The 24,263-nt window shown below is 64.3% G+C and overlaps 1 protein-coding gene and 1 long non-coding RNA gene across 6 annotated transcripts in view; one reads left to right on the top strand and one right to left on the bottom strand.

Annotated features, from left to right (window-relative positions):
- Positions 1–2,900, bottom strand: part of LOC119467844 — a 7,995-nt gene extending 5,095 nt beyond the window's left edge. Inside the window, exon 1 of the long non-coding RNA XR_005196470.1 lies at positions 2,782–2,900. This is a non-coding gene — a long non-coding RNA (uncharacterized LOC119467844). The remainder of the gene's footprint in view (positions 1–2,781) is intronic.
- Positions 1–24,263, top strand: part of KCNT1 (potassium sodium-activated channel subfamily T member 1) — a 70,437-nt gene that overhangs the window by 15,187 nt on the left and 30,987 nt on the right. For 2 of the 5 annotated variants that reach the window (XM_037730274.1, XM_017505686.2), the window contains exons 1-11: positions 3,039–3,193; positions 8,421–8,462; positions 15,871–15,950; positions 16,706–16,805; positions 19,272–19,328; positions 20,245–20,293; positions 20,950–21,009; positions 21,215–21,289; positions 21,357–21,440; positions 22,375–22,469; positions 23,532–23,712. In XM_037730274.1, the coding sequence (XP_037586202.1) occupies positions 3,039–3,193; positions 8,421–8,462; positions 15,871–15,950; positions 16,706–16,805; positions 19,272–19,328; positions 20,245–20,293; positions 20,950–21,009; positions 21,215–21,289; positions 21,357–21,440; positions 22,375–22,469; positions 23,532–23,712 (978 nt within the window). Of the gene's footprint in view, positions 1–3,038; positions 3,194–8,420; positions 8,463–9,676; positions 9,765–15,870; positions 15,951–16,705; positions 16,806–19,271; positions 19,329–20,244; positions 20,294–20,949; positions 21,010–21,214; positions 21,290–21,356; positions 21,441–22,374; positions 22,470–23,531; positions 23,713–24,263 lie in introns of those variants that run through there. The other 3 variants (XM_017505680.2, XM_017505685.2, XM_017505684.2) reach the window with 2 other exon arrangements.

The raw sequence follows: 24,263 nt of genomic DNA, 5'->3' as shown, positions 1-24,263 counted from the left end.
GCCCCCACACCTGCCCCCCCACCTGTAGACATCACACTGTCCAGCCCTGCAGTCCTCTCCCACTTGGCTGATTTCAGGCTGCACCATTCCACCAAGGTGACCCCAGCTGGTTTGGGGCTTCAGATCCCACTGCTGAGCAGGAGACACGAATGCGTCCCTCTCAGGTTGGCATCCCCCATAGCCCCAGGCATGAGTGCCCACCAAGATATGCAACCTGGCAGGCACTTTGAGAACACCCAGAATGGGTGTCATAACCCACCCCTGCCTGCCACGTTTGTCTTCACCTTGGGGTGTCACCACCTGCCTCTTCCCCCCCAGCCTGAGCGCTGTCCTCCCCCTGCAGTCCTTCAGTCTGGCCAGTGCCACCTTCAAAAACACCTTGGACCCACCGGGTCCCCTGTCCTCTGTTCAGCCCGCGGTCCCACTCAGCTCTCAGTAGGCTCTGCCCTCTGCTCTGTGCTGCTTGGACAAACATTTGAACCACAGCGTCCCCGTGCTCCCTGAAAGGGCAGTTGTTATGTCTCCTGTGTTTCTAGGATGTCTGCCCCTGTGTAGCCAGGGGTCCAACCTGTCCAGGTTCCATGGGAGCAGAAAGTGCTAGGGACACCTCAAGGCTCATGTGTCTCTGTGGACCCTGAGCCTGGGGCCCCAGCCCACCCTCCCCTCTTCACCTGGCTCCGGCCCTATGCCCTGCACTCGTCCTGGTGCCCTGAGGCCAGGAAAGGGGCTCTGGGACTGCTGCTTAATGCCGAAGGGATGGTCCTCCCTATGGGGACCAGATTCCGCATGGGAATCATCACACTGGACTTTCTGTGACAAGCATAGAGAGTCATTTCAAAATAAATCAAACCTCAGACATGGTACAGCAGCACATGGAAGGTCCTCCTCCCCTCCCCCACCCCAGGCGGCACCTGCTGCGGCCGTTGTGGGCACTCCGTGCACAACACCGAACAGGCGTTCTGGTCACCTGACTGATCCTGGACTTCAAAGGCCAGGAGTAAGCGAAGACTGCACTCTCAAAAAGCAGGAATGGAAAGAGCCACAGCTGTGCCTCATGAAGCAGCTGCCCTGGTGGGAGCGCGTTTACGTCCCGTGTAAGGCTCCGCCAGCACTTCGGTGGGCTGTGGGTTCGTGCCCAGGGAATGTGAGCAAGCCGTTTCTTTATGAAACCAGAGTGTCCACAGCCCAGGCGCCCTCCCTCCCAGCTGCCTCCCCGCTCCAGGGTGACCACCTATGGGCAGCCCTGATGTCCACCCAGCCCTTTGTGGAGTCATGGTGCCGTGAAGGGTCCTACTGATGGCGCCCAGGGATGGTGCAGGGCCCCCAGTGAGCCTGTTTACGCACAGCACAGCGTGGGGCTCAGCACGCGCCCAGGAGAAGCGCCCAGGCTCATTCTCTGCAGTGGCTCTGAAGCACTCCACAGGAGGGGCGAGGGGGGCTTCCATCTGCTGGTGCCCCCCACACCAGGGACTGGTAGGGGGTCCTTGTGCTTTGCAGGTACAAACAGCACTTTCCCCTGGGGCAGACCCAAGCCACAAAAAGCAGCCAGGGCAATGTGCATGGGAGTATTTGCTGAGACCACACGCAGAGGCTTTTCAGGGGATTTTCCTTACTCAGCCTCGTTGGGGAGGCTGCTAGGACAGGTATCAGGAGGGCCAGTGAGTCGGTCATTTTCCGAGCACGATGGTGACTCAGTGTGCGGGCCCCCAGAGGGAGCAGGGCCCTGTGCCTCTGCCTCCCTCACACGACCCAGCCCTCCCTTGTAATGGGTGCTGAAGAAATGGAAGGCCTGGTTGCCTGTCCGGGCCCTGCCGCTGGAGTTTTACCCCACCCCATCCAAGTTGGCCGCCCAGTCCCCCGAGGGGTGAGCCCTGAGCCTCCTGTGGTGAGGTCAGGAAGGTCCAGTGAAGGGTAGGGGGATTCAGTGTGGGGGGATGGGCAGCCGGCTCCGGGAGGGCTTCTGGTGTGAGTTTGGGGCGGGCAGCGCTCTCCCTCAGCTGGAGTTGGTGCTGTCTGGGGGTCCTAGGCCCACCTTCCTCCCACAAGCCTTTGTACTCGCTGGGCCCTAGCTGTTGGTAGGGGCACGGTTGGGGGAAGAAATAGAGGCAGCCCCCCCTGGCGTGCAAGGATCCAGGCCTGGGGTCAGAGTGTGGGCAGGTCTGGAGGACCCTGCCACCCTGCACTGCTGAGGACAGGTGTGAATCTGACAGCCTCCTGCCTCCACCGAGCTGGCTTTGGGGCAGCCAGGCCTCCCAGTGCCAGCACCTCCGGGCTGTTACCTGCCTGTCACCTGGGCAAGGCACCTGGAGCCGCGTCTGTGGCATGGAAGGGAACAAGTTAGCGACGCCGCAGCATGTGAGACGTGCGGGCCGGCCAGGCATCTGGGGCAGACCAGTGCTGCACACGCACAGGTGGGATCTGTGCCCGGTGCCCAGCCTGGCGTACAGGCGCCATCGGGAGTGCCCCGTGGGCTGTGTCCTGATGGCTTCGGAGGTAGAAAGTGGGGGATGAGGACCCTGGTGAGGACAGGCAAACTCAGCCGTCACCCCCCTGGCCAGGGTGCTTCACCCACCCCACAGCAGGGCTGGGGGCCAGGGGTGGGCACTGCCTGGGGAGGCCATCCTCAGCGCCAGGCCTGGTCCGCAGGCGGGCTGGAGGGTCGTGGCTTGGGCCCTGCCAAGTGGGTCCCGGCTCCTCTCCAGCATCTGCGCCCGGGGCAGGCGCCCAGGGCCCCCGGCCTCGCGGTGCCTCCCCTCCCCCTGGCGCTACTGTCATTGTTACCGTGGCTCGGCTTCTGCCAGAACAGCCGCAGGACCGCTGGGGGCTCGAACCTTCTCTGCGCGGCGTGCTGGCGGTGCTTTGCGTCGGGAGGTCCTGCCCGCCCTCCCCAGCCCCCAGCCCCGGCTCCCGGCTCCCGGCTCCCGGCCATTCCACTGCACGGCGGCGCGGGGAGGGCGCGGCGCGATGAGATGGTTCCGCCCGGCGCCGCCCCCGCCGCCCGCAGCCAGCCCGCCCGCCGCGCCGAGCGCTCCCGCAGGATGGCGCGGGCCAAGCTGCCGCGCTCGCCGTCCGAGGGCAAGGCGGGCCCGGGGGGCGCCCCAGCCGGCGCCGCGGCCCCCGAGGAGCCGCACGGGCTCAGCCCGCTGCTGCCGGCCCGCGGCGGGGGCTCCGTGGGCAGCGACGTGGGCCAGAGGTAGGGGCGCGCGGGCCTGGGACCCCGCTTGGCAAATCGCGCTTGCATCCTGCTCGGGCTGCGCTGGCTGGGCTGCACCTGCGTTGCCTGCAGCCCGGGGAAGGGGGGACGGCCAGGGTCTCCCCTCCAAGCCCACCACAGCCCCCGCTTCCCGCTGTGTCTCCAGCCTTTGGAGCTTGCGGGACCCCTTCTCCCCCCACTTAGAGGCTGAGCGCGGCGGGGCTCCAGGTGAGGCTGCAGGGGAGGGAGGAAGTGGACCCGGCTATGTGCCAGGCACTGGGGGCCCCTGCCTGCACACCATCCCACAGTAGCCCCGCTCTTGGTGCACCACTTGGGGGGAGCCAGGGCGGGCATCTGTGTCCCCACCCCAGAGGTGAGTGAGGCTGAAGCCTGCACAGCAGATCGGAGCTGGGACACGGGGCTCAGGCTGCTGGGGAGCCCCGCTGTGGGCCGTGCCTGGGCTGGAGTCTGGTGCCTGTGGCAGGTGAGGTGCCAATAGGCTGTCCTCTGGGGATGGCTGGGCAGGTGGAGCAGCGCCTACCCCTCCTCGGCCCTTCCGAAAGCTCAGGGTGGGGCGCAGCACCCCCATTTCACGGATGAGGACACCGAGGCCTCGTCTGCAGCAGTAAATTCCTAGCCAGCACCTTTCCTGTGCCAGGAGCCATTCTGGATGCTGCGGGGGAAATGAGAATGAATCAGACCTGGCCTGGTGTGGGCACAAGTCGTGGGCAGGGAACCTGTGCCTGGGAGAGAGAGGTGCAGGCCAGGCCAGGACAAAAGAACCACGGCCTCCTGGGGTGCTGGTCCTTCCTGGACGAGCATGGGGAGATGAAGAGGGAGCAGCAAGAGTTGAAGCTTCATCAGGGCTGGGAGGCAGGGCTGGCAGAGCCAGGCCTGGCAGATGGCAAGGCCAAGGGTGCCCAGGAGCCTCTCCCTTGCCCCTCCCACCTGGCCGTGAGCTGTTGGGCACCCCCCCCGCACCCCCATTTCTAGCTCTTCACAGCAGCCCTGGGAGGCACTGCCCAGCTTAGTCCCATTTGCAGAAGAGGCTGTCAAGGCTAAGGTCAGGCGCCTGGTTGCAGACTCCTGCAGCTAATGGGCAGCTTCCGCCCGGGAGGCGAGCACTGGTCAAGACCCTGGGGACCACAGTCCCCTCTCCCTCCTCTTCCTGGACGTTGTGGGGGCCAGTGATCCTGGGAGCCCTATCACAGCCAGCCCTCAAGGGACAGGCTCCTTGCCCCATCCTGTTCCTGCAGAGCCCACAGGGATAGCAGATTCTGCCCGGAGTGCAGTGCAGCATGGGAGCTGCAGCCCAGGGCCACCTCCTCCAGGAAGCCCTCCCCCATGTTCACCCCAGCCCTGTGGGCTATGCACTGTGCTGACACTTCTACCCGGGTGGCCTCACTCGTCCCCCGGCAGACCCTGAAGTGCAGAGTCGTAGCCTCCTTTTGCAGAGCAGAGGTAACTGAGCTGCTACCAACTGGGCCCGCAGCCCCTGGGCCTGGAGGTTCACGTGGCAGGGCGTGCGCCAAGATGAGCAGGGCAGGCTCCCGAGCAGAGGAGGTCTTGGTGGGTTTGCTCTTCAGGAGTATAGATCTCACAGAAAGCTCAGGCCAGGCCAGAGCTGAGAGGTGGGTGTGGTCTGACCCAGGGAGTTTCAGGCCGCAGTGCCCACAGCTGCCCCGTCCTGCAGTGTGCTACCTTCATGGCCAGCCAGGGTCCGGGCTCCCTCAGCCCTCTCAGCCTCTGCCTGTCCCATTGCTGAGAAGACAGTGGAGCCGAGGAGAGGTCTCCACTGCCCTCCAGGGACTGAGCCACGGCGGGTAGGGGGGGCTGCTCCTGGTGCTGTGTCCAGAGGGTAGGTGCTGCCCCTGCCCAGAGCCCCCATGATACCCTGTGCCCACTCATGGGTGCCACGGGCCAGTGTCTGTCCCTCCCCCTGCACAGTCAAGCTCCCCTGGCTCCGAGCTCCGGGGTCTCCTCCTTCCTTCTCACTCCATTGTGTGAGGCCGGGGAGGGATTGGGAGCTGGATCGTGACCAGCTCCCAATGTGGTGGGGCCGGAGGCCATCACTGCAGAGCTTTTGAGTAAAAGTGCCCAATGGAGGGACAGGGCCGCTTAGTGAGCCCCCTGCTGGGTGAGGAGGCTCTGGGCAAGCCTCTCCGTGTGCCCACCACCCCCGGACCTAGGTGGCCTCGCCCCTCCCAGAGGGGCCCTCCCAGCCTCAGGCCTAACTTAAGGCACCAGCGCAGCCCGATCCCCTCATCCTCCCCACATCCATCCTACTCTGCTGGCCTGAAAGCCTGTGGCCCCCACACGGCCTGAGGTCCAGTGTGGCAGGTCCTCCTGCTGCTGTCCCAGCACCCAGTATCTGTGGCAGCCAGACATGTCAGAGTGCAGCTGTGGCACTCGGAGCCCACCCCTGCCCCAGCCCCAAGCCCCTCGCCCTGGTGTTCCTTGGCTGAGGATATGGTCCCCTGAGCATCCCCACCCCGGACACCCTTGCTGGGATCTCCCTCCCCTGCTGACCCAGACCTTCATGGTGGCCCCCTCTCCTCTCCAAGAACGTGGCTGCTCCTCCGTGTCCCCCTCACCCTGGCACACACCCAGCGCCCCGCCCTTTCCATGGTGTTCACACTGGCTGGGCACACCCCTTACCCTGGGCCTGAAGCCCCCTTGGAGCTCACCCCAGCTGCCCTCTCGCCCAGGAGGCCCCTCCTGAGTGCGGCCCCGTCCCCCCTGAGGTGCACCCCCACCTGGCTTTGTCCCCATCTGGGCTCCGTACGTTCTTTCCACACAGTGCCCTGTGCTGTTTCTCCCCCACCCTAGAACACACCAGTCTGGGTGGCTGGCTCATCCTTGACCCAGAGCATATGCAGGGAGTGGCCAGCTGCAGGGGTGGGGCTGAGTTCCCAGGCCCTCGGGGACACTGGGCCCTGTCTTTCGGGGGTGAGTTTACTGGGCCTGCCCCAGCCTGGGGCTTGCGCCTCATTTACTTTCTCACAGTCCTGGAGGTTGGAGCTCAAGGCGTCGGCAGGACTGGCTCCTCCCCAGGCCCCTCTCCCTGGCTTGTAGAAGCCGTCTTCTCCCTGTGACCTCACCCGCCCGTCCCTGTGTGTGTGGGGGAAAGGTAGGGCTAGGCCCGGACCCTTCCGCTGACCACTGCTGCCCTAAGTGGGGCTGAGACCCTCTCCCAGGAGGCAGAGGACGGCTTCAGTGCAGGTTCTGTCACTGTGTTGATGGCAAGCCTGGCGTGGGAGGAGGGTGGGCTCAGGGATGGGCCCTCACCACCTGGTCCCAGCGGCGATAGGGCTGGCAGAGGCACTGAGTGATGCCCAGGCCACCAGCCCCTGGGACAGGTGACCACCAGAGTCCCACTGGACCAGCGTGGGTATGGATGCTGTGGATAGAGGTCCAGCGTCCTCAGCTCCCCTCCCCGTCACCACCCCTTGCCTGGCAGTGTACCCGGCGGGGTCTGTGCAGCCGACAGACTTTGTTGACACAGGGCTCCAGTCCTCAGCCGGGGTCTGCACAGGCCAGCGAAGCCCGGGGTCCCTTTGCCCACAGGCCCCTGTCCTCCCCTTGGGAGCCCCTGGGTGGATCCTCTACCCACGTGCTTGGCAGCCCCTCCCAGAGTGAGCGGGGATGGCTCTCCTGGGCCTCAGGCTGTGGGACAACTGACAGGTGGTGGCTTCCTCAACACTCAGACAACAGCGCCTTGGGCAGGGTGGATGGGAGGCCCCACGCACAGCTCAGTGGACACTTAGGAATGCAGAGGGACACGGCCAGGGAGCACTGGGGAGAGAGGACACGGTGGAGCCCAGCAGGGCCTGGCCACGCCGGACCTGACCCCACAGGCCAGGCAGACCGGCTGCCATGGGCCCAGGCACTGCCAGGTTCCTGCCAGCCTCTGACACAGCTGTTGCCCTGGCTCAGAGCTTCGGACAGCGCCGGGGCCCGTGAGGGAACTGAGCTGGACACGCAGAATCCGCCAGGAGCTCCCAGCGAACCCAAAGATCAGCCCCGCTAAGCCTGCGGTTCCGCCTGCTCTGTGCGGAGCTGCTGACCCAGCCGCCGTGCCTGCCGGGGCCTTGGCCCTCCCAGAAGTGTGTCCAGCTTCTGCCTCCCCAGCGACCAGGAGCTGCCAGGGCTCGGGGCACTGGGAGGGGCACCTGCCCACCCAGAGGGCCTGGCATAGGCTTGTGAGCATGTGCCTGTGACCCCAGGCTGGCTCCCTCCTTCCTGCCTGTGTGGCCCCAGAAGACAGTGGTCCTCTCTGAACCTTTGTTTTATTTGCTGGAAAAAAAAAATGGTTGTTTTGAGAATTAAAAGAGAGCGGTCCCTTTGAATTCCTTTGAGGAGGAGCTGGCCCAGGACAGGCACACAGTCAGTGCAGGCAAAGACCCTCTGCACCCCACCCTGCCCAGCCCGCCCACAGGCCGGTCCTCCAGAGCACTCAGCTCCCACCAGCCTCTTCCCTTGAGCTCCGCATCCAGTTGTGACCACCTTGGTGTCAGCCGCCTGCTGGCCAGCCTGGGACAACTGGGGCCAGGATACCCCGGCCCAGCCTGAAGGAGTAGCAGGCCTGTGGTTGCTGGCCCAGTGGAGGGGCCGTGTCCAGTTCCCCCGACAGGCAGCAGCTCTGAGCCCTGGCCTGTCCTGTCGCAGGAAGCCACGGGGCAGGGCTGGAGGGTGCACCCCCCCACTGGCCTGTGTGTAGGGCAGGGGAGTGGAGCTACGGGCAGCCTCGCACACCTGAGCCCTGGCTGGCTACTCCGGCTGCCTCGGCCTCCTCGGCACAAAGTGGAGCTCACCGCGCTCCCTCCTGGATGCTGCCAGCCCCACGTGGGGTCTGGGCAGGCTTCCTGCTGAGCAGGGCCAGGGCAGGTGCTCAAAGCGTCATCACCTGCTCGTGTGGCTGAGGGAGTGGCCCTGTCCTCGAGTGTGCTTGTCACCCCCCATCTGGCCCAGGCACAGGAAGGTGCATGCGCTGGGACCCCCAGGCTGTGCTGCTTTCTCAGGCCTTGAGGGGGCCGGCTCGGCTCAGGGTCCCCACCCAGCTCTGCATGTGGGCTGCCTCCTGCAGACACCTCTCCTGAGCCTGGGGGGCTCCCCACGTGCCTGTGCCCTACCTGATCCCGGAGCCCAGGCTCTCCGTCTGTCTGTCTGCCACCTTCTCCGTCCGTCCATCTGCCGCCTTCTGGTTGATGCCCCTCTGTGTCCCCAGGCTTCCTGTAGAAGATTTCAGCTTGGACTCCTCCCTGTCTCAGTAAGTGCTTTGCAAGGGAGGGCCTGTCTTGGTGGCAGACAAGGGCACTCACACCTCTGGAGAAGCATAAGAGCCCTTATCTCTGGGGGGGTCCCCTCAGCCCAGTACCCCCTGCAGCTGGGCCAGGGCCACCAGCACCTCCCAGCACCCATGGGTGCCCCTGGGCCCCAGGTGCCAGGACTGGAGACGGACAGTGGACGTCCCCACTTGAAGAGGAGCCTGCACTTGGGAAACAGGCCCGCAGAGGCCGGTGCTCACAGCCCTGCAGTGCTGGCCATGGCTTCGGAGAGGCAGGTGGCGGAGCAGGGGCTCTTGTCAGGGCGCCACCCAGAGACAGGTGGGCAGGCAGCTGCTGGGGCCCTGGGCTCCGGCTCAGCCCACCTGAACTGCCTGTGCGGGCTGAGCTTCCAGGAGCTGGGTGGACTCTCGGAGGCTGTGCCACTGCACGCTGTGAGCTGCCGGCCTCTACCAGTGGCATCTCCTGACTTCAGCTAAGATGTAGGTGAAATGGAAGAGGCCGTGAAGCCAGGGCAGCCAGAGCCCCTCAGAGCCATCGGGCCCTGCGCACTCCCGGAAAGCCCCTGCCACCGTCCACCTTCCTCACAGCCTCCACGAGGGGCCCCAGGCTTCCCGCCCGTGCACAGTACCAGCAGCGGAAGCCACTGAGCACTCAGCGCTCCCAGCTGCGAGCATCCAGGGGCCGCCCGGCACCCGTGGTGGAGCCGGTTATTGTCCCAAAAGAGTCCTGGATGCTGGGAGGCCAGTGCCAACCCCTGGCCCTCCATCTTCCCAGCCAGGGCCCCGTGGTGCAGAGGGTGACAGGCATGAGACAGAAGGTGTGCCCACCACCCAGTGTCTCCCGGCCCCACCCCAGGCTCCCGAGGGGTCAGGTCTCGGAAAAGCAGATGCGTCTGCGGCCGCTGAGGGGCCGAGGCCCTGTCTGGCCACAGAGGATGTTCTTGGTCCCTTGAAGGCCTAGCTAGACTCACCCTTCAGTCCTGAGCTGGCCTTACCTGGCCCCCGGCCAAGCCACAAGCAGGCCCCAGAGGCCCAAGGGTGTCAAAACAAGGACCCCGGGGGACGGAGCCATGTGTGCCCTTTCCGGGGCCTTGGGCAGGTCAGATGCTGTGTCCAGGCTCAGAATAGCTGGCCCAGGTTTGGCAGTGGGCCTGAAGCCTGCCCTTTCTTCTTGCCTGCCTGGTGCCGGGGGCAGAGGCCTGTGTGGAGCTCCCAGGCACCTGCCTAAGAGCCAGCCGGCACCCAGCCACTGACAGAAAAAGGCAGCCCGGATCTCGGCCCCATGTGAGTGCAGGGCTATGGGGGGCCCCGAGGCGGGTGCCTGGCAGCCTGGTGCTGGAGTGGAGCTTCCCGGCATGGCCATCTGTGCAGGGCCACCCGCCAGGAATCCCTGGAAGGCCAGTCCCCCAGCCTGCAGCCGGCCAGCCGGTCAGCAGGGAGAGCCGTGGCCACCCAGGCTCTGCCGGCCCCACTTGTCACAGGGCAGCTGGCACCTCCCTCAAAGTTTGCCATCCTGGTGTGGGGTGGGTGCCGTGACAGCCTCTTTGCAGCTCAAGGGCATCCTCAGGCAGAGCAGTGCCGTGAGACTCTGGGCACAGGCTGGCAGGGGGCATGGGTGCACACAGAGCCCAGGCCTGGTTCAATACCAGCCGTGCAGCATGGGGGCAGAGCCGCCACCTGGGGACAGACTCCCTTGCTGACCCTCTGGGGAGCCCCAAGGACCCAGGCCCGACACTGCCTCTGACCTGCTGGGTGATTGGGGCAAGCACAGTCCCGGGGAGCTTTGGGGGTGGGTGCAGTGGGCCTCGGTCTCGCAGGGATGAGGCTGGCCGGGCGTGCCCTGTCTCCACAGGGCCAATTCCGCTGATGGCTGTCCTAGGGCCAGGGCCAGGGTTTGGCCTGTGGATTCCTCAGGGACCATGGCCTCACCCCAGGGGGTGCACAAGGGACCTTGTGAGGCTCCCTGCTGCATCCGATCCCCCCCGGCAAGGCCTCCCTGGGCACGCCCATGAGTCCCACTGGCTGTGCGCCTCATTCCTGGGCTGTAGGCCATGGGCAGTGTGGTCCCTGGTGTGCCCTGTCCTCCCCATCAGCCGAAACGCAAACTTGCTGAGGTCAGACAGGCATGGCCCCCTGTGGGTGTGTGTGTGGCTGTGACTCTGAGCCGGCCTTCGGGGTGGGGGTCGGGACCTTCGGCCAGGCGTCGGGGAGGACAGCGCCCACCACCAGGTATGGACTGTTTGGGAAAGGTGATGTCCCCAGGCTGCAGCCTGAAGGGCTGTAGAGGTGCCCAGAGCCATGGCACCTCTACAGGCTGTAGGAGCCCTACAGGCCCGTGCTGCCCTGGGCGCTCAGCTCATAGGCTGTTTGCCAGGTGGACAAATGACTGAAGTAGTGAGTGGGCGAGGATGGACTCAGGAAGGAGACTTTTCTGCCCTGTCCTTGCCCGGCAGCCCCGGAGCCCGCGTTTGCAGGCAGATCCCTCCCAGCCCTGGGGACGGCTCCCCACGGGAGTTCTCGGTGGGCTCCAACCTCTCGGGGCGCTCCACCAAGCCCACACCCAGCCCCTGGGAGCAACTTGCCGTGAGCTGGTCCCCTGCTTTCCCACTGGCTGGGTCCTGGCAGGAAGCGGGGAGTGCAGCCCCACCCAGCGTCCCGCCTCTGCCCGTGGTCCACACCTGTGGCTTCATAGCCTGGGAGTCTGGTGAGCCTAAGGCCCGAGCAGTCTCTTCTGGCTGACGCGGGCCCTGTTGGTTTGAGCAGACGGGCGTTGGCCCACCGATGAGCCGAGGGACAACCTCTCACCGGAGCCTCCGAGCAAGGGCATCCTCCGGGAAAGGCCTAGGACACAGAGGCCATTGTTTCTGTTCCGCCACAGAAAAGAGCTCCTCCACCTGTCTGCTGCCCTCAGGACGCCTCGGAGGCTGTCCCTGTCCTGGTTCTGGTTCCCCAGGGAGGAAGCCCCAGTGCTGGCAGGTGGAGAGAGCAGCCGGGCCCGTGTGGCTTCGCAGGGCTCACTGGGTCTCAGCCCGGGGCCTCTGGCTGCCAGGCCAGGAGGATTCTGTGATGCTGAGGAGCCAGTGGGGCCCTCCAGGCCACCAGTGACCCTGAACCTCTGGCGCAGCAAGGAGGCTTGGGCACTCTGACGGGGCCACCAGGCATGCCTGCACCAGCGGGGTTGGCCCGGAGCAGCCACAGGCCCCTCCTCAGGTGCCACCATGTGATTTGTTAAGACAGATCACACCAGTCACCTGAAATACACTTCAGGGAAAAATGGATCATTTCAATCTCCTTTCTGCGGTGGTGCTCGGAGAAGTGGGCGGCCACAGTTCATTAAAAATTAACCGCCGAGGAGGCGTCATTAATTTCCCTGGCATTGCAGGGCTCCCATTTCTCAGGGAGCAGGACTGCCAGGCCCCAGCGTTTCTCTGGCTCCCCGTGGAGGGTGCCGTCCATGTGGGTGGGCACTGCCTGCTGAGCGCCATGGGGGGAGCTGCCCAGATGGGGGCCCACAGCCCCTGGGTAAGGAGACCAGGGTCTGGCTGGACCCTCCCCCAGGAGGGGGCTCATCGCTCGGTTTCTAGGCTGCCAGGAGGAGGCCAAGGGGCCTCCAGGAGAAGCTGTTGGGGGCAGGACTAGCCCCAGGCCAGCAGTCCCAACCCCACGGTGCCCGGGCGGGAAGGGTGCCAGGAAGCCGGTGAGGTCCTGGCAGTGGGATGCGTTGCATTTCTCTGTTTCCTGGCTGGGGAGGCCAAGGGAAGTGCAGCGGGACGCACTGGCTTCACGGTCCTGGCGGGCGGCTGCAGAGGCCCAAGCCCCAGAGGCCCAGCTGTGCCAGGTCTGTGGGGAGGTAAAGGGAGGAGGAGGAGCTCTTGGGAGGCTCGTGACCACCGGAGGGAGGAGCGTGTGGCCGTGGATCGGAGTGTGGGGTGATGGTCAGGGCAGAGCCAGGCACCCGCCTAGGAGGGGAGGCCAGGCAGGAGCCCCAGGCCTGGCGGGGTGTCAGAGGGGAGCCCTCGTGGGGCCTTTAGGCTGGAGAGACAGGCAGGGCTGAGTATGCACATGGCAATGTCCAGGGAGACCAGGCAGGTGGCGCAGAGGGAGTCTGGGCCCCATCCCACCTGGGTAGGGGACCTCTAGGAGGGCCAGGAGCCAGTGGGCGGGACCTCCTGGCTACAGGGAAATAGAAACATCCTGAGGGCAGAGCTGTGGGACCTGCTGATGGTTCTGGCCCAGCGAAGGGGAGGGTACGGGGGCCAGAGGTCGGCAGGGGGTGGAGGGTGCTGGCCTGGTACGGTCAGGAATGGAGAATTCTGCTGGGGGTTGGGGGTAATGCCGGAGGGCAGAGCGGGGCTGGACGGCTGCCCGCAGAGCCAGCTGGGAAGTCACCCCTGCATGGCACTTAATTCCTGGGCTGGGTTGGGGAGAGGCACCTGTGGCCAGCCCTGGGGCCCCCAGGGAGAACGGAGTGGGGAGGAGAAAACCAGAGCTGGGGGAGGCCGTTCTGAGAGGCCCAGGGAGGAGGACAGATTCTAGGGCCTGATCCCCGTTAAGGGCACAGTGAGGCTCCCTGCCCCAGAGGAGGGGGTGGGAGGCAGTAGGGGCAAGTGAGGCAGGCAGACCCCCCTGCATGGAGGCTTTTGCCATGGAGGGCGGGACTGTGGTGTGAGGCAGGGAGGGTGCGTTCCTAAGCTCCATGCTTTTCGGACCTGGTTGTCCCTGGGGACCCCTGGCAGTGAGGGGAGGAGGACCTTAGGAAACCGTGGGCTCAGTCCCCAGGGGCAGCTCCCCACTCAGCCCTGCCTGCCCCCAGACCCAGCCAGACCTGCCCAGCCCAGCCTGGACCTCCAGTGTCTTGTCTGAGCCTGTCACTCAGAGAGGAAGACGGCGGTGGACAAACCCCCCCAAAGGGACCCTCATGCAGCGAGGGGCCTCCCCCACTGGGGCTCCAGGCACAGACAAGAGTGGGTTCCAGGGTGTGTGGCACGAGGAGGGGCCAGGGGGAAGGAGGAGGGTCCTGGCAGGGAGAGCAAAGTCATCTGTGCTGAGGGGTTTCAGGACATGGTGGGGCACTCTGGGGGCAGACTGACACCCCCTTAGCATTGGGTTCGAATCCCACTGGTCTGTGGAAGGCTCGTCCTGCTGCCTGGCCCCCGAGTGTGCCAGGCGGGGTGACCAGCCTGCCCCAGGACCTGGCCTGAGCCTCCTCTTCAGCAGGGCGCCCAGAGCCATGGCACCTCTTCCTGCGCCCTGGGCCCTTCTTTATGTCATTTATTTATTACTTGTTTTTGAGACAGGCCCTCGCTCTGTCACCCAGGCTAGGGTGCAGTGGTGTGTTGACAGCTCACTTCAGGGTCAAACTCCCAAGCTCAGATGATTCTCCTCTCTCAGCCTCCCAAGAAGCTGGGACTACAGGCACGTGCCACCATGCCTGGCTATTTTTTATAGATACGGGGGTCTTGCTATGTTGCCCAGGCTGGTCTCAAACTCCTGGCCTGAAGCAATCCTCCCGCCTCTGCCTCCCAAGGCTCTGGGATTATGGGCATGAGTCACTGTGAGCAGCCCCTGGCCCCTTCTTGAGCTCTATGACCAGCAGAGCTCTGTGGCCACGGGGGCAGATGAGGGCAGGTGCTGGGAGTCTACCAAGGCCCCTCCCTCCTACCCTCAGCAGCCCCACCACGAAGGCCGCTGCCCACACCTGCCCATATCACTTACCCTGAGTGTTGTGAGCTCTGGGAAATGCTGAATATTTTCATCACTTTTGGAGATGTTAGGATCACCAGCCCTGGGCCAGGCAGTGACATCAAACCCTCAGATTCAATTGCTGGGAGCCTGCTCAGAGGGGAGACGAGGCTCACAGCCCACCCACTGGGTGTCACAGGCTGCAGCCCCGGTGGGCGGTGACAAGGAAGGGGTTGCAGCAGGAGCAGGGGTTGGGCTGTGCTTACCTCCCCCCACCTCTGGACAGCTGCCCTAGGACCTCTGCTTGAATGCTGCCTCCTCCACGCAGCCCTCCAGGATCCTTCCAGGCAGCACAAGTCTCCCTCCGGGTCCCCTATCTGTGCCTCACTGTGTTGTAGCCCTCGCACTGCACTGGCAAGGGGAAGCCCAGCCTGAGGAGCTTGCTTGGACTGCTGGTTCTGCCCCCATACCATCCCCTAGGGAGCTGGGACACCTCTCTTTGACCCCAGGGAGCAAGGCCAGGCACTGGAGGCAGCCCCCCGAGGGCTGAGGCAGCCAACTGAGAGGAGCAGCCATCGTGGAGGGCACAGCGGCCGTGGCTGGGAGCAGCCGAGGGGCCCATGGGGGACAGCCCAGCACCCCAGGGCACAGGCCGTTTAGGGGCACATGTGCTCCCCCTTCCCAGAGGCAGGCCATGCCTGCTGCAGGAACCCTGGCTCCGGGTCTCGCTCCCGTCTGTCCGGCAGGCCGGCAGCACTGGAGTTTTCATCTCAGGGGAACATGAAACCCTGGCCCAGCCTGGCCTGCCTCCCACCACAGCCGGGCACAGTAGGGCCTGTGGCCAAGGCCAGGGCGATGGGGGCAGCAGCTGTCCAACTTCAGCTTTGCCCACCTCTCGGTGGCCAGCTTGGGTGATGCACGTGGTGGCCACGGTAGGTGGGCCGTGCAGTCTCGCCACCCCGCCTCCCCCCAACTGCTGCTGGATACCCCGGTCTCTTCTCAGGACTGCCGGGCCTGCTGAAGGCCACAGGGCGGGCTGGCAGGCCCCACGAGCAGCGGTGTGCAGGGGGGCTCAGGGGTGTCTGGGAACTGGTGGCTGGGGCCACAGGTGAGCCCGAGGGAAGGGGAGCGGCCCTGGCAGGAGGGCCCCCATAGCTGGCCTGTGGGGTGGGTGCAGGGATGACTACTTCCCGCCAGCCCATCTGCCCTGACAGCCCTTCAGGCTGCAGTCAGGGTTAGCCCCCCCTGCGGCCTCCAGACAGAGCAGCTGCCCCTCAGCTGTGGACGGTCTGTGTGACATGGTCCTACGGTGTGTTCTGAGCACTCGTCCTGTCTTGAGCACCATGCCGAGGCCCTCATGGGCAACTGGACCTCCTGGCAGCTGCCCTGCACCCACAGAGGCTTGGGCAAGGGTGTGTGGAGTGGGCACCGCACCCTGAGCCCCAACAGGGTGGGCTGGAGGGCCCAGGGGTGCAAGGAGGGATGTTTAGAGGAGCCAAGGCTGGGTGGGCCGTCTGCTGGGCGTGACGGACACCAGGGTCCTCCCAGGTCTGAAGTGGAAGCAGCTCCTGCAGCTAGAAGAAGTCAGTCGTGTTGGGGCTTCTGGCATGTCCCCAGCCCCAGCGCCCCTCTCTGCTCCTCCGGGATTGGCGTGCCCCCAGCCTGAGCCCTGCTGGCCTGAGCCCCCATGCTCCTCTCTGCTCCTCAGGGTCCAGGTGGAGTTCTACGTCAACGAGAACACCTTCAAGGAGCGGCTGAAGCTGTTCTTCATTAAAAACCAAAGATCGAGTGAGTGGGGTTCCTGGGGGGCCACTCCCGGGCAGGGAGGCGTTGAGGGCACCAAAAGCAAGCCTGGCAATGGGAAGGCTGGGATGTGAGCTCAGGGATGAGTCCACGGGTGAATCCCTGCGAGCTGTGGGGGGATTTGGAAGCAGGGTGGGGTGGGTCTGCATGGTGAGTGGGGCACAGGGTAGCCCCTCTCGGCTTCACACTGCCTGAGACCAGGGCCTCTCCAGTGGGACCCGTGGGGACACTGTCCCGCCTGCTGGACACAGGACTGAGCAGGGTGGGGCCGTCCACAGGCTCCAGCATGGTCTCCCCTGTGGCCATGCCTGGCCTCCTGCCCCCCCCATACAGCCCCACCCTCCCAGCTGCTCCCTGCCCTGTTCCCAGCCAGAGCTTGGCCTCATGGCTCCCCCCAGGAATGCAGGGTGAGGACTTGGGGGTTTCTCAGGGGCTCCAATCTACCTGCCTGCTCCCCAACCCCCATCCTATCCCCCAAGAAGTGGAGTGGCCTCTAGAAATCCCCTGCACCCCAAGTTCAGGCACTTGTGAGGTGGGGCCAGGGACGGAGCTTCTTGGAGGCTGACCCAGGAGCATCGGCCCCCAAGCAATGCAGGGCATGCAGAGCTCCGGGTGCAGCCCGGGTGTGGGAGGGGAGCCCAGCTGAGGCCATCCAGATTGCCCAGCCAGACCTGGGGCAGGCCCAGCTCCCCGAAGCCCAGGGCTGGGTCAGAGCCCTGACGCCGCTGCCTTCCCCGCAGGCCTGAGGATCCGGCTGTTCAACTTCTCCCTGAAGCTTCTCACCTGCCTGCTCTACATTGTGCGCGTCCTGCTGGAAGACCCAGCCCTGGGCATCGGATGGTGGGCCACCTGCACGGCCGGGCAAGGGGTCCTGGGTCCCAGGGCTGAGCCTTCCTGCCGGGCCATTACAGAGGCTGATGGCATCCCTGGCGGAGCCCCTGTGCCTGGGGCCTTGGGGAGTCCCTCCTTCCCCAGTGCCTGTCCCAGGATGGAGAGAGCCAAGGACTCAGTGCTCAGGCTCCCACAGATGGCTCAGCGTAGGGAGAAGGGTCCCCACTGTAGGCTTGCCCTGTGCCCTTAGCTGGTAGCGGACCCCAGAAGGTCCACAGAAAGGCTGGAGCATCTAAGAAGTCCCTCTGCCCCCACAAGTGTCTCTGTGCTCACTTGAGTTTCTGCAAGTCAGGGAAGGGGGTGTCCACACCCCTGGAGAAACCCCCTACCCGTTTCTGGGGGCATCTTCTACCCCTCTTGGGTCCCAAGGAGTCCCCTTCCCGGGGTCCACTGTCCCGGGGCCCATGCTCCAGGGACTTGTGGGAGAGGTGCTGGGGGCCTCGAAGGAGCTGCCACGAGGTGGGTGGGAACTTGCTCTCTCAAGTCCTGTTCCAGCTCCTGCTGCTTCGAGAAGCTGGGACCTCCTCTGTGCCCAAGGCGCCTTGGCGACTCCTGGTCACCTCTCTGTTGGTCCCAGGGGACGTCGGCAGGGCCCCGTGGCCCTTGGTGCTGGATCATTGTCCTGCATCATGTCTTTGGGGACCGGCCCCCACCCTGAGCCTCTCGCTCTGGCTCCCCAGCACTTGGAGGCTGGGCTCTGCCTCCTGTTTCTGCTCTCCCCTCTCCTGCCTCGCTTCCTCGCTCCCCTGGTCACTGGTTCTGTCTTGCTTCCTAGTTTCCAGAAATCCTGCCTCTGAGCATCCTCTGAGGATGGTGCCTCTAGTCCTTCCCTAGTTTACGTTTTCCCCTCTGCTGGGCCCGTTTCTCCCGAGCTCACATTGACCCGATTTCATACCCGTAAATGTCCTCGAACGGCGCCGTTTATGCCTAAGAGGGCTCAGGTGCGGAGCAGCCACACATGTGGGGTGCTTGTCACCCACCAGTCACTGGGGTGACCCTGCCAGCATGCTGGTCCCTTGTCTGGCTGTGCAGAGTAGGTTCTTCCCTGGAGAGGAAGGCCTGACTGCCGGAGGCCTGGCTTCTGGGGGCCCAAAGGCTTGCATGTAAACTTTTGTTCAGCCCCCTTTTCACCTGTTACTCCAGTGCAGGGGGCCTGGCGTCCCCAGGCCAGAGACTTACCTTGTCCTAAGAACGAACCTCCTGTCTTTGTCTAGATCAGAAGAGGGCAGAACCCACTAGGATAGTTTGGGAAGAAGAACTAGGCCAGTGACTCTCAAGCCACTTCCTGGGGCACCTCACCCCAAGTCCCAGTGGCTTCTGGTTTCATATCCCCATAGGGCCCACATCTGTTGTGTCCACTGCCCATCCCCTAGCACAGCGCCCAGGACACAGATGGTGGTGGGAGGATGGGTGGATGATGGATGGATAGATGGATGGATATGTGGGTGGATAGAGGGATGAATGAGTGGATTAATAGATGGATATGCATGAGTGGATGAGTGGATGGATGGACAGATGGGGGGATGGATGGATGGAGGGATGAGTGGATGAATGGATGGATGGATGGATGGATGGATGATGGACGGATGGGGTGAGTGAGTGGAAAGATGGTTAGGTGAATGGATGATAGATGGATGTCCAGGTACTTCTGTGGGCATTGAGTTTGCAACAACCCCACTAAGAATCAGCGGAAAGTGGGTCAGTTGAAAGAAAAGGCAGGAGGAGCCAGCATCACCAGGGGTGCTGTGAGCAGTGAGGTCTCCTTCGTCAGTGACCCTGGCGTTGAGGAACCAGCATCACCGGGGGCCCTGTGAGCAGTGAGGTCTCCTTGGTCAGTGACCCTGGCGTGGGTGACAGTCTGGGACAAAACTAGCGTGCCGGCCATACCCTGGTCACTGTCCCAGCAGCTGGTTCCAGGTGGCTTGGGGTCGCTTGTCCTCAGAAGCAGCTTAGGGATGTGCCTCTTGGAGTCAGCACCACATAGGGTGGGAGCTTCCTCTCCCTGTCTCTCAAGCACTGTCCAGCCTTGTTCAGGCAGCTCTGGCCTTGGGGAGGCCCCGAGTGTTCCCATGTGCTCTCTCTGGTCATGTAGGGCCGCTCCCTGGAAGCCTGTTGTCAGCACAGGCAGAAGCCGCATCTCGCTGTTGGGTCGGAACTCCCCCCCTACCCCCCCAGATGTGGGATGTGCCCTCGCTGTCTGCCTGCTGGGCTGAGCAGAGGCCACCCCGCCCATCCTCAGTTAGAGGCCCTCCTGCGAGAGGGGACAGGCTGCCATGTCTCCCAGGGGTTAGGGCTCAGGCCCCTCCAGGATGTGGGGGTTAGCCCTGGGTGGGTGAGTAGGCAGCCCGCGGGCAGCAGGTCCTTTCAGTGGTGCTGGAGGGGCCGAGGCTGGGCCAGCACTGCGTCTCTCCACAGCTGGGGCTGCCCCAAGCAGAACTACACCTTCAATGACTCGACCTCCGAGATCAACTGGTAAGTCCACATTCCAGCTCCCGAGAGCCAGGCGCTCGGAGGCCGGGGACCAGGGTGGGTGGCATCAGCAGAGGCTCACACGGCCTGGACCTGAGGGACAATGCCCAGCCTCAGCCCAGCAGCCACCCAGGTTTCCCAGGACACCTTTGCCCTTGGCCCTGGCTGTGGTCAACGCTGGGATGTCCCTGTCAAGAGGGAACGTTTGAGAGCTGTGAGTTCCCAGCCAGTCCCACAGCCTCCACACGCTCTTCCTGCGCCCAGTGAGATGCAGGGAAGCCCGTCTCCCCCTGAGTTGGCGGCTTCTCTTCCAGTTCACCGTGTTATGGCCAAGGAAAGCAGCTGCCCCAGGCAGGCAGTGGGAGGTGACTGAGGGGCAGCCTGGGTACCCGGTCCAGAGTTTAAGACCTGTCCCCAGACCCCAAGCCTCTGTCTGCATCAGGCGAGGGGCAGATGGCCCCCTGCAGCCAAGCCCCTGCCTGTTTATGGATGAGGAACTGAGTCTCAGGGAAACCCAGGGAGCTGTCAGTTAGACAGTCAGACCTCCCTGCCCTCAGGGACATTCATGAGAGCCCGGCTCCAGGGGCCCAGGCTGCTGCCTGTCGTGTCCAGAGAGGAGAAGCTTTGCCCCCCTCGGCAGTTCCATGAGCTGCAGGCTGAGGCTCCATGGTACTCAGCCATGGCTCTGGCCTCACAAGCACCTCCTGGGGGGCCCACCCACTGCAGTCCTGCTCCTTCCTCATCTCTTGGGGAAACTTCCCTTCCCTCCTAGTTCTCTGGTCCCCTCCAAGGACAAGGCAGACTCCTTTGGTCCATCCCCAATGAGCAGCACAAGCTTGGGGCCAGTGGAGGCCAGTGGTTATGGCCCCACCCCAGGTGGCTGGGGTGCTCTGCTGTGCTGCCTCCTTTCTCTCCCCAGGGCTCCCATTCTGTGGGTGGAGAGAAAGATGACACTGTGGGTGATTCAGGTGAGTGCCCCACCCTGCCCCCCTCCCCACTGCAGTGTCGCTCAGTGAGCACTGAGGACAGACCCAGGCTCAGTAAATCCAGAGGACAAACCCAGGCTCAGTAAACAAGGGACCCAGGCTCCATGAGCACTGAGGACAGACCCAGGATCAGGAAACAGGAGACTCAGGCTTAGTAAGAAGGAAACCAAGGCTCAGTGAGTACTGGGAACAAACTCAGGCTCAGTAGTCAGGGGATCCAGGCTCAGCGAGCACAGAGGACAGACCCAGGCTTAGTAAGCAAGGAACCCAGGGTCAGTGAATGCTGAGGACAAGCTCAGGCTAAGTAGGCAACCCAGGTTCAGTGAGTGCCAAGGACCAGCCCAGGGTCTTCTGCACTCCACAGTTTTCCCAGGAATCCCTGAGGGCTTCCTGCCCACCCCCCACCCCCCATCTGTTTCACCATCTGAATCTCTCCCTCCCCGGACCCATCTGCGTTCTTGCTGTTTTCCTGGGGTGGGGAACGGGAGTGGATGGCACAGGGGTCAAGGCAGCTCCCAGACACGCATGCCTGTCTTTGTGTGGTACCCGCCCGCTGAGGCCCATGGGTGTGGGGTCAGGCCCTGTGTCCAGCCCCGGCCCCGGCCTGCTCCAGGCTCCTTCCCTTTCCCGACTCCCAGGTCATCGTGGCCATAATAAGTTTCCTGGAGACGATGCTTCTCATCTACCTCAGCTACAAAGTGAGTGCCTACCCGGGGTGGCACCTCGCAGGGGGTCCCCACCCCACCTCCCCCATCTCCCCACCCTCTCCCATTTCCTCACACTTCCCAGCTTCATCCCCTGACCTCCAGGGTGGGCTCCTTGCCCTCTCCCCACCCTGCTCCTCCCACACCAGGCCCCACCCTCACCCTCCCTCACCCCCCTGACGCCCCATTTGGCCCCCAGGGAAACATCTGGGAGCAGATCTTCCGAGTGTCCTTTGTCCTGGAGATGATCAACACGCTGCCCTTCATCATCACGGTGGGTGAGCCCCGGCCGCCAGGAGTGGGGGTCCTGGAGCCCCAGCCCTGACCTGTCCCCTTCACAGATCTTCTGGCCACCGCTGCGGAACCTGTTCATCCCCGTCTTTCTGAACTGCTGGCTGGCCAAGCACGCGCTGGAAAACATGATTGTAAGCTGGGGGGGGGGTGCAGCTGGGACTTGGGGGGCCACCCTCAGCCTCACCGGCCCTGGAAGACACTGCGGGACATAGCCTGCCATGCCCCAGCCCTGGTGTAACTACGGAGGACCAGGGGGCCAGGGCAGCGGAAACTCTGTGCCGATAAAACATCCAAGCCACGCCTCAAACGCTCCCTTTCCAGGAAGAAACTCACTCCCAGAGCTTTTCCTAACCCTGGCAATTACACGACTGGCAGGAGGAGGAGGGACAAAGTGTAGGGTGTGACAAACCCAGGCCACGAGGGCCAGGGCCACAAACGCCAGGCCACATGCAAACTGGGACCACAGACAGGTCCTGTACTGAGCGTCTGAGGAAACTGGGGCCACAGGGCCACAAGCAGGCCCTGCTTTGAGTGGCTCAGCAAGGCCCCTGTCGTGTGAATAGTGGCAGCCCCCTTCTCCAAGCCAGACCCCTTGGATCACAGCCCCCATTCCTGCCCCAGGGGTAAGGCAGCATTACCGCGCTGGGTCCAAGCCTTGCACACTAACCAGCCCTCTGGCCTGAGCCTTAAGCCTCATCCCCAGGGACGTAGGCAAGCTAGGGACCTGCCCTGAGAGTACAGCAGAGGTGGTGCCCTGCCCAGGTGGGCCTTATCGGAGACGCAGGTATGGCCGGGTGCAGGCTGCCCCGTGGGCCTCAGCGCGGACGCAGGTGTGGCCGGGTACAGGCTGCCCCGTGGGCCTCAGCGCGGACGCAGGTGTGGCCGGGTGCAGGCTCCCGTGGGCCTCAGCGCAGACACAGGTGTGGCCAGGTGCGGGCTCCCCCGTGGGCCTCAGCGCGGACGCAGGTGTGGCTCAGCCGTCTGTTCTCCCCATCCCTCTCTCTACTGATTGCTCTGGTGGGGTGCACAGTCCCTGCCCGCTGACAGCTGCCGCTCCCTCCACAGAACGACTTCCACCGTGCCATCCTGCGGACGCAGTCGGCCATGTTCAACCAGGTCCTCATCCTCTTCTGCACCCTGCTGTGCCTTGTTTTCACGGGGTGAGTGTCAGCCATCAGTGTGAGCACCCCAGGACGTTGGGAGGGCCTGAGAGGGTGCAGATGCCCATGTCTAGGCGGTCAGGGGACAGGAAAGGCCACGCTGCCTGGGCTGCCGCTGTCGGGCCACCCAGCTGGGACTGAGGTCAGGAGGCAGCTCCAAGCCCACATTCCCACTACATAAGCAGCCCTGTAATTTTACTCTTCCAAGGCCAGTGATACCTAAGTCTGGCTTCCTGGTCTATGCCACTGACATAGGGAAGGGGACTGGCCCCTAGGCCAGGGGTGACTCCTGGCTGAGGCCCAGCTGTGAGGTGTGGGGGCGCCCAGAGCTGCGAAGGCCTCCACCCGCCTGAGTGTGCCCCTGTGCCCTGGTCCTAGCCAGGCCTGGTCGCCACTTCCCATCCCCAGGCAGGCATGCCAGGCAAGCACAGTGCCCTGGGGGCAGGGAGAGTGCCCGGTGTTTCCTGCCTCCCCTCCGCCACTGCCCCTCATGACAGACACAGAGCTCAGCAGGCAGATTGGGGCATCCATGCAGATGGCATCTGGGACCTGTCAGTGACCCTGGCCCTGCCCATTAGACCCCCCAGTGTTGTCTGGCTGTGCCCGGCAGAGGCCTGCATGTGGCGAGTAAGGGGCATGGCTCTGAGATGGGGCTGGAGGGCCCAACCCCATGCCCACCCCTTCCCCACCCAAGCCCAAACTGATGGCACAGCCCTGCATCCCCTGCTCCCAGAGAATTTTCCAGAGGCCTAGGAAAGAGCGCTGGGCAGGCAGGGAGGCTCTGGGGAAATTACTGTGAACAGAGGCCGCCACACTGTGGCAAGGGGTCAGCTGTGTTGTCAGCCAGCGACGGGTAGGAGGCGGCCCAGGCAGAGCCTGGGGACAGATGGGTGGGGCTGAGGGCCCGGTGCCACCCAGCTATCAGTAGGGTGGGGCTCACCTGGTGACGAGGCCAAGCTCAGTCTCATGGACAGCGAGGGTCCCGTGGGCAGGCAGGAGCCCCAAGGGGCCACGGCCCTGGCTCCCGGGCCCCAGGCCACCCCTCACTGTCCGGGGTTGCAGGACCTGCGGCATCCAGCACCTGGAGCGGGCGGGCGAGAACCTGTCCCTCCTGACCTCCTTCTACTTCTGCATCGTCACCTTCTCCACCGTGGGCTACGGCGACGTCACGCCTAAGATCTGGCCATCGCAGCTGCTGGTGGTCATCATGATCTGCGTGGCCCTCGTGGTGCTCCCACTGCAGGTGGGTACCCTGGGCGCCAGCAGCAAAGGGACAGGTGGGCACTGGCAGGGGTAGGGGGCTGCCGGGGTCATGGGTACAGGGTGGGGTCACTCCCAGAAGGCCAGGCAGGCGGTGCCTGCTCCGTGGAGGCCCCACTGAGGGTCTGCGGTGGATCTGGTGCTCCGCGCGGTGGGTAGTGGGTCTGCGGTGGATCTGCTGTTCCGTGCGGTGGCTAGTGGGTCTGCGGTGGATCTGGTGCTCAGTGCGGTGGGTAGTGGGTGTGTGGTGGATCTGGTGCTCCGAGCAGTGGCTAGTGGGTCTGCGGTGGATCTGCTGCTCCGTGCGGTGGGTAGTGGGTCTGCAGTGGATCTGCTGCTCCGTGCGGTAGGTAGTGGCTGTGTGGTGGATCTGGTGCTCGGTGCGGTGGCTAGTGGGTCTGTGGTGGATCTGGTGCTCTGCACGGTGGGTAGTGGGTCTGCGGTGGATCTGCTGCTCTGCACGGTGGGTAGTGGGTCTGCGGTGGATCTGCTGCTCCGTGCGGTGGGTAGTGGGTCTGCGGTGGATCTGCTGCT

Source organism: Cebus imitator, unplaced genomic scaffold (assembly GCF_001604975.1).
Source record: "Cebus imitator isolate Cc_AM_T3 unplaced genomic scaffold, Cebus_imitator-1.0 Scaffold339, whole genome shotgun sequence".
Classification (NCBI taxonomy): Eukaryota; Metazoa; Chordata; class Mammalia; order Primates; family Cebidae; genus Cebus; species Cebus imitator.
Note: the sequence above shows the minus strand (reverse complement) of the source record. Positions and strands in the feature narration are given on the sequence as shown.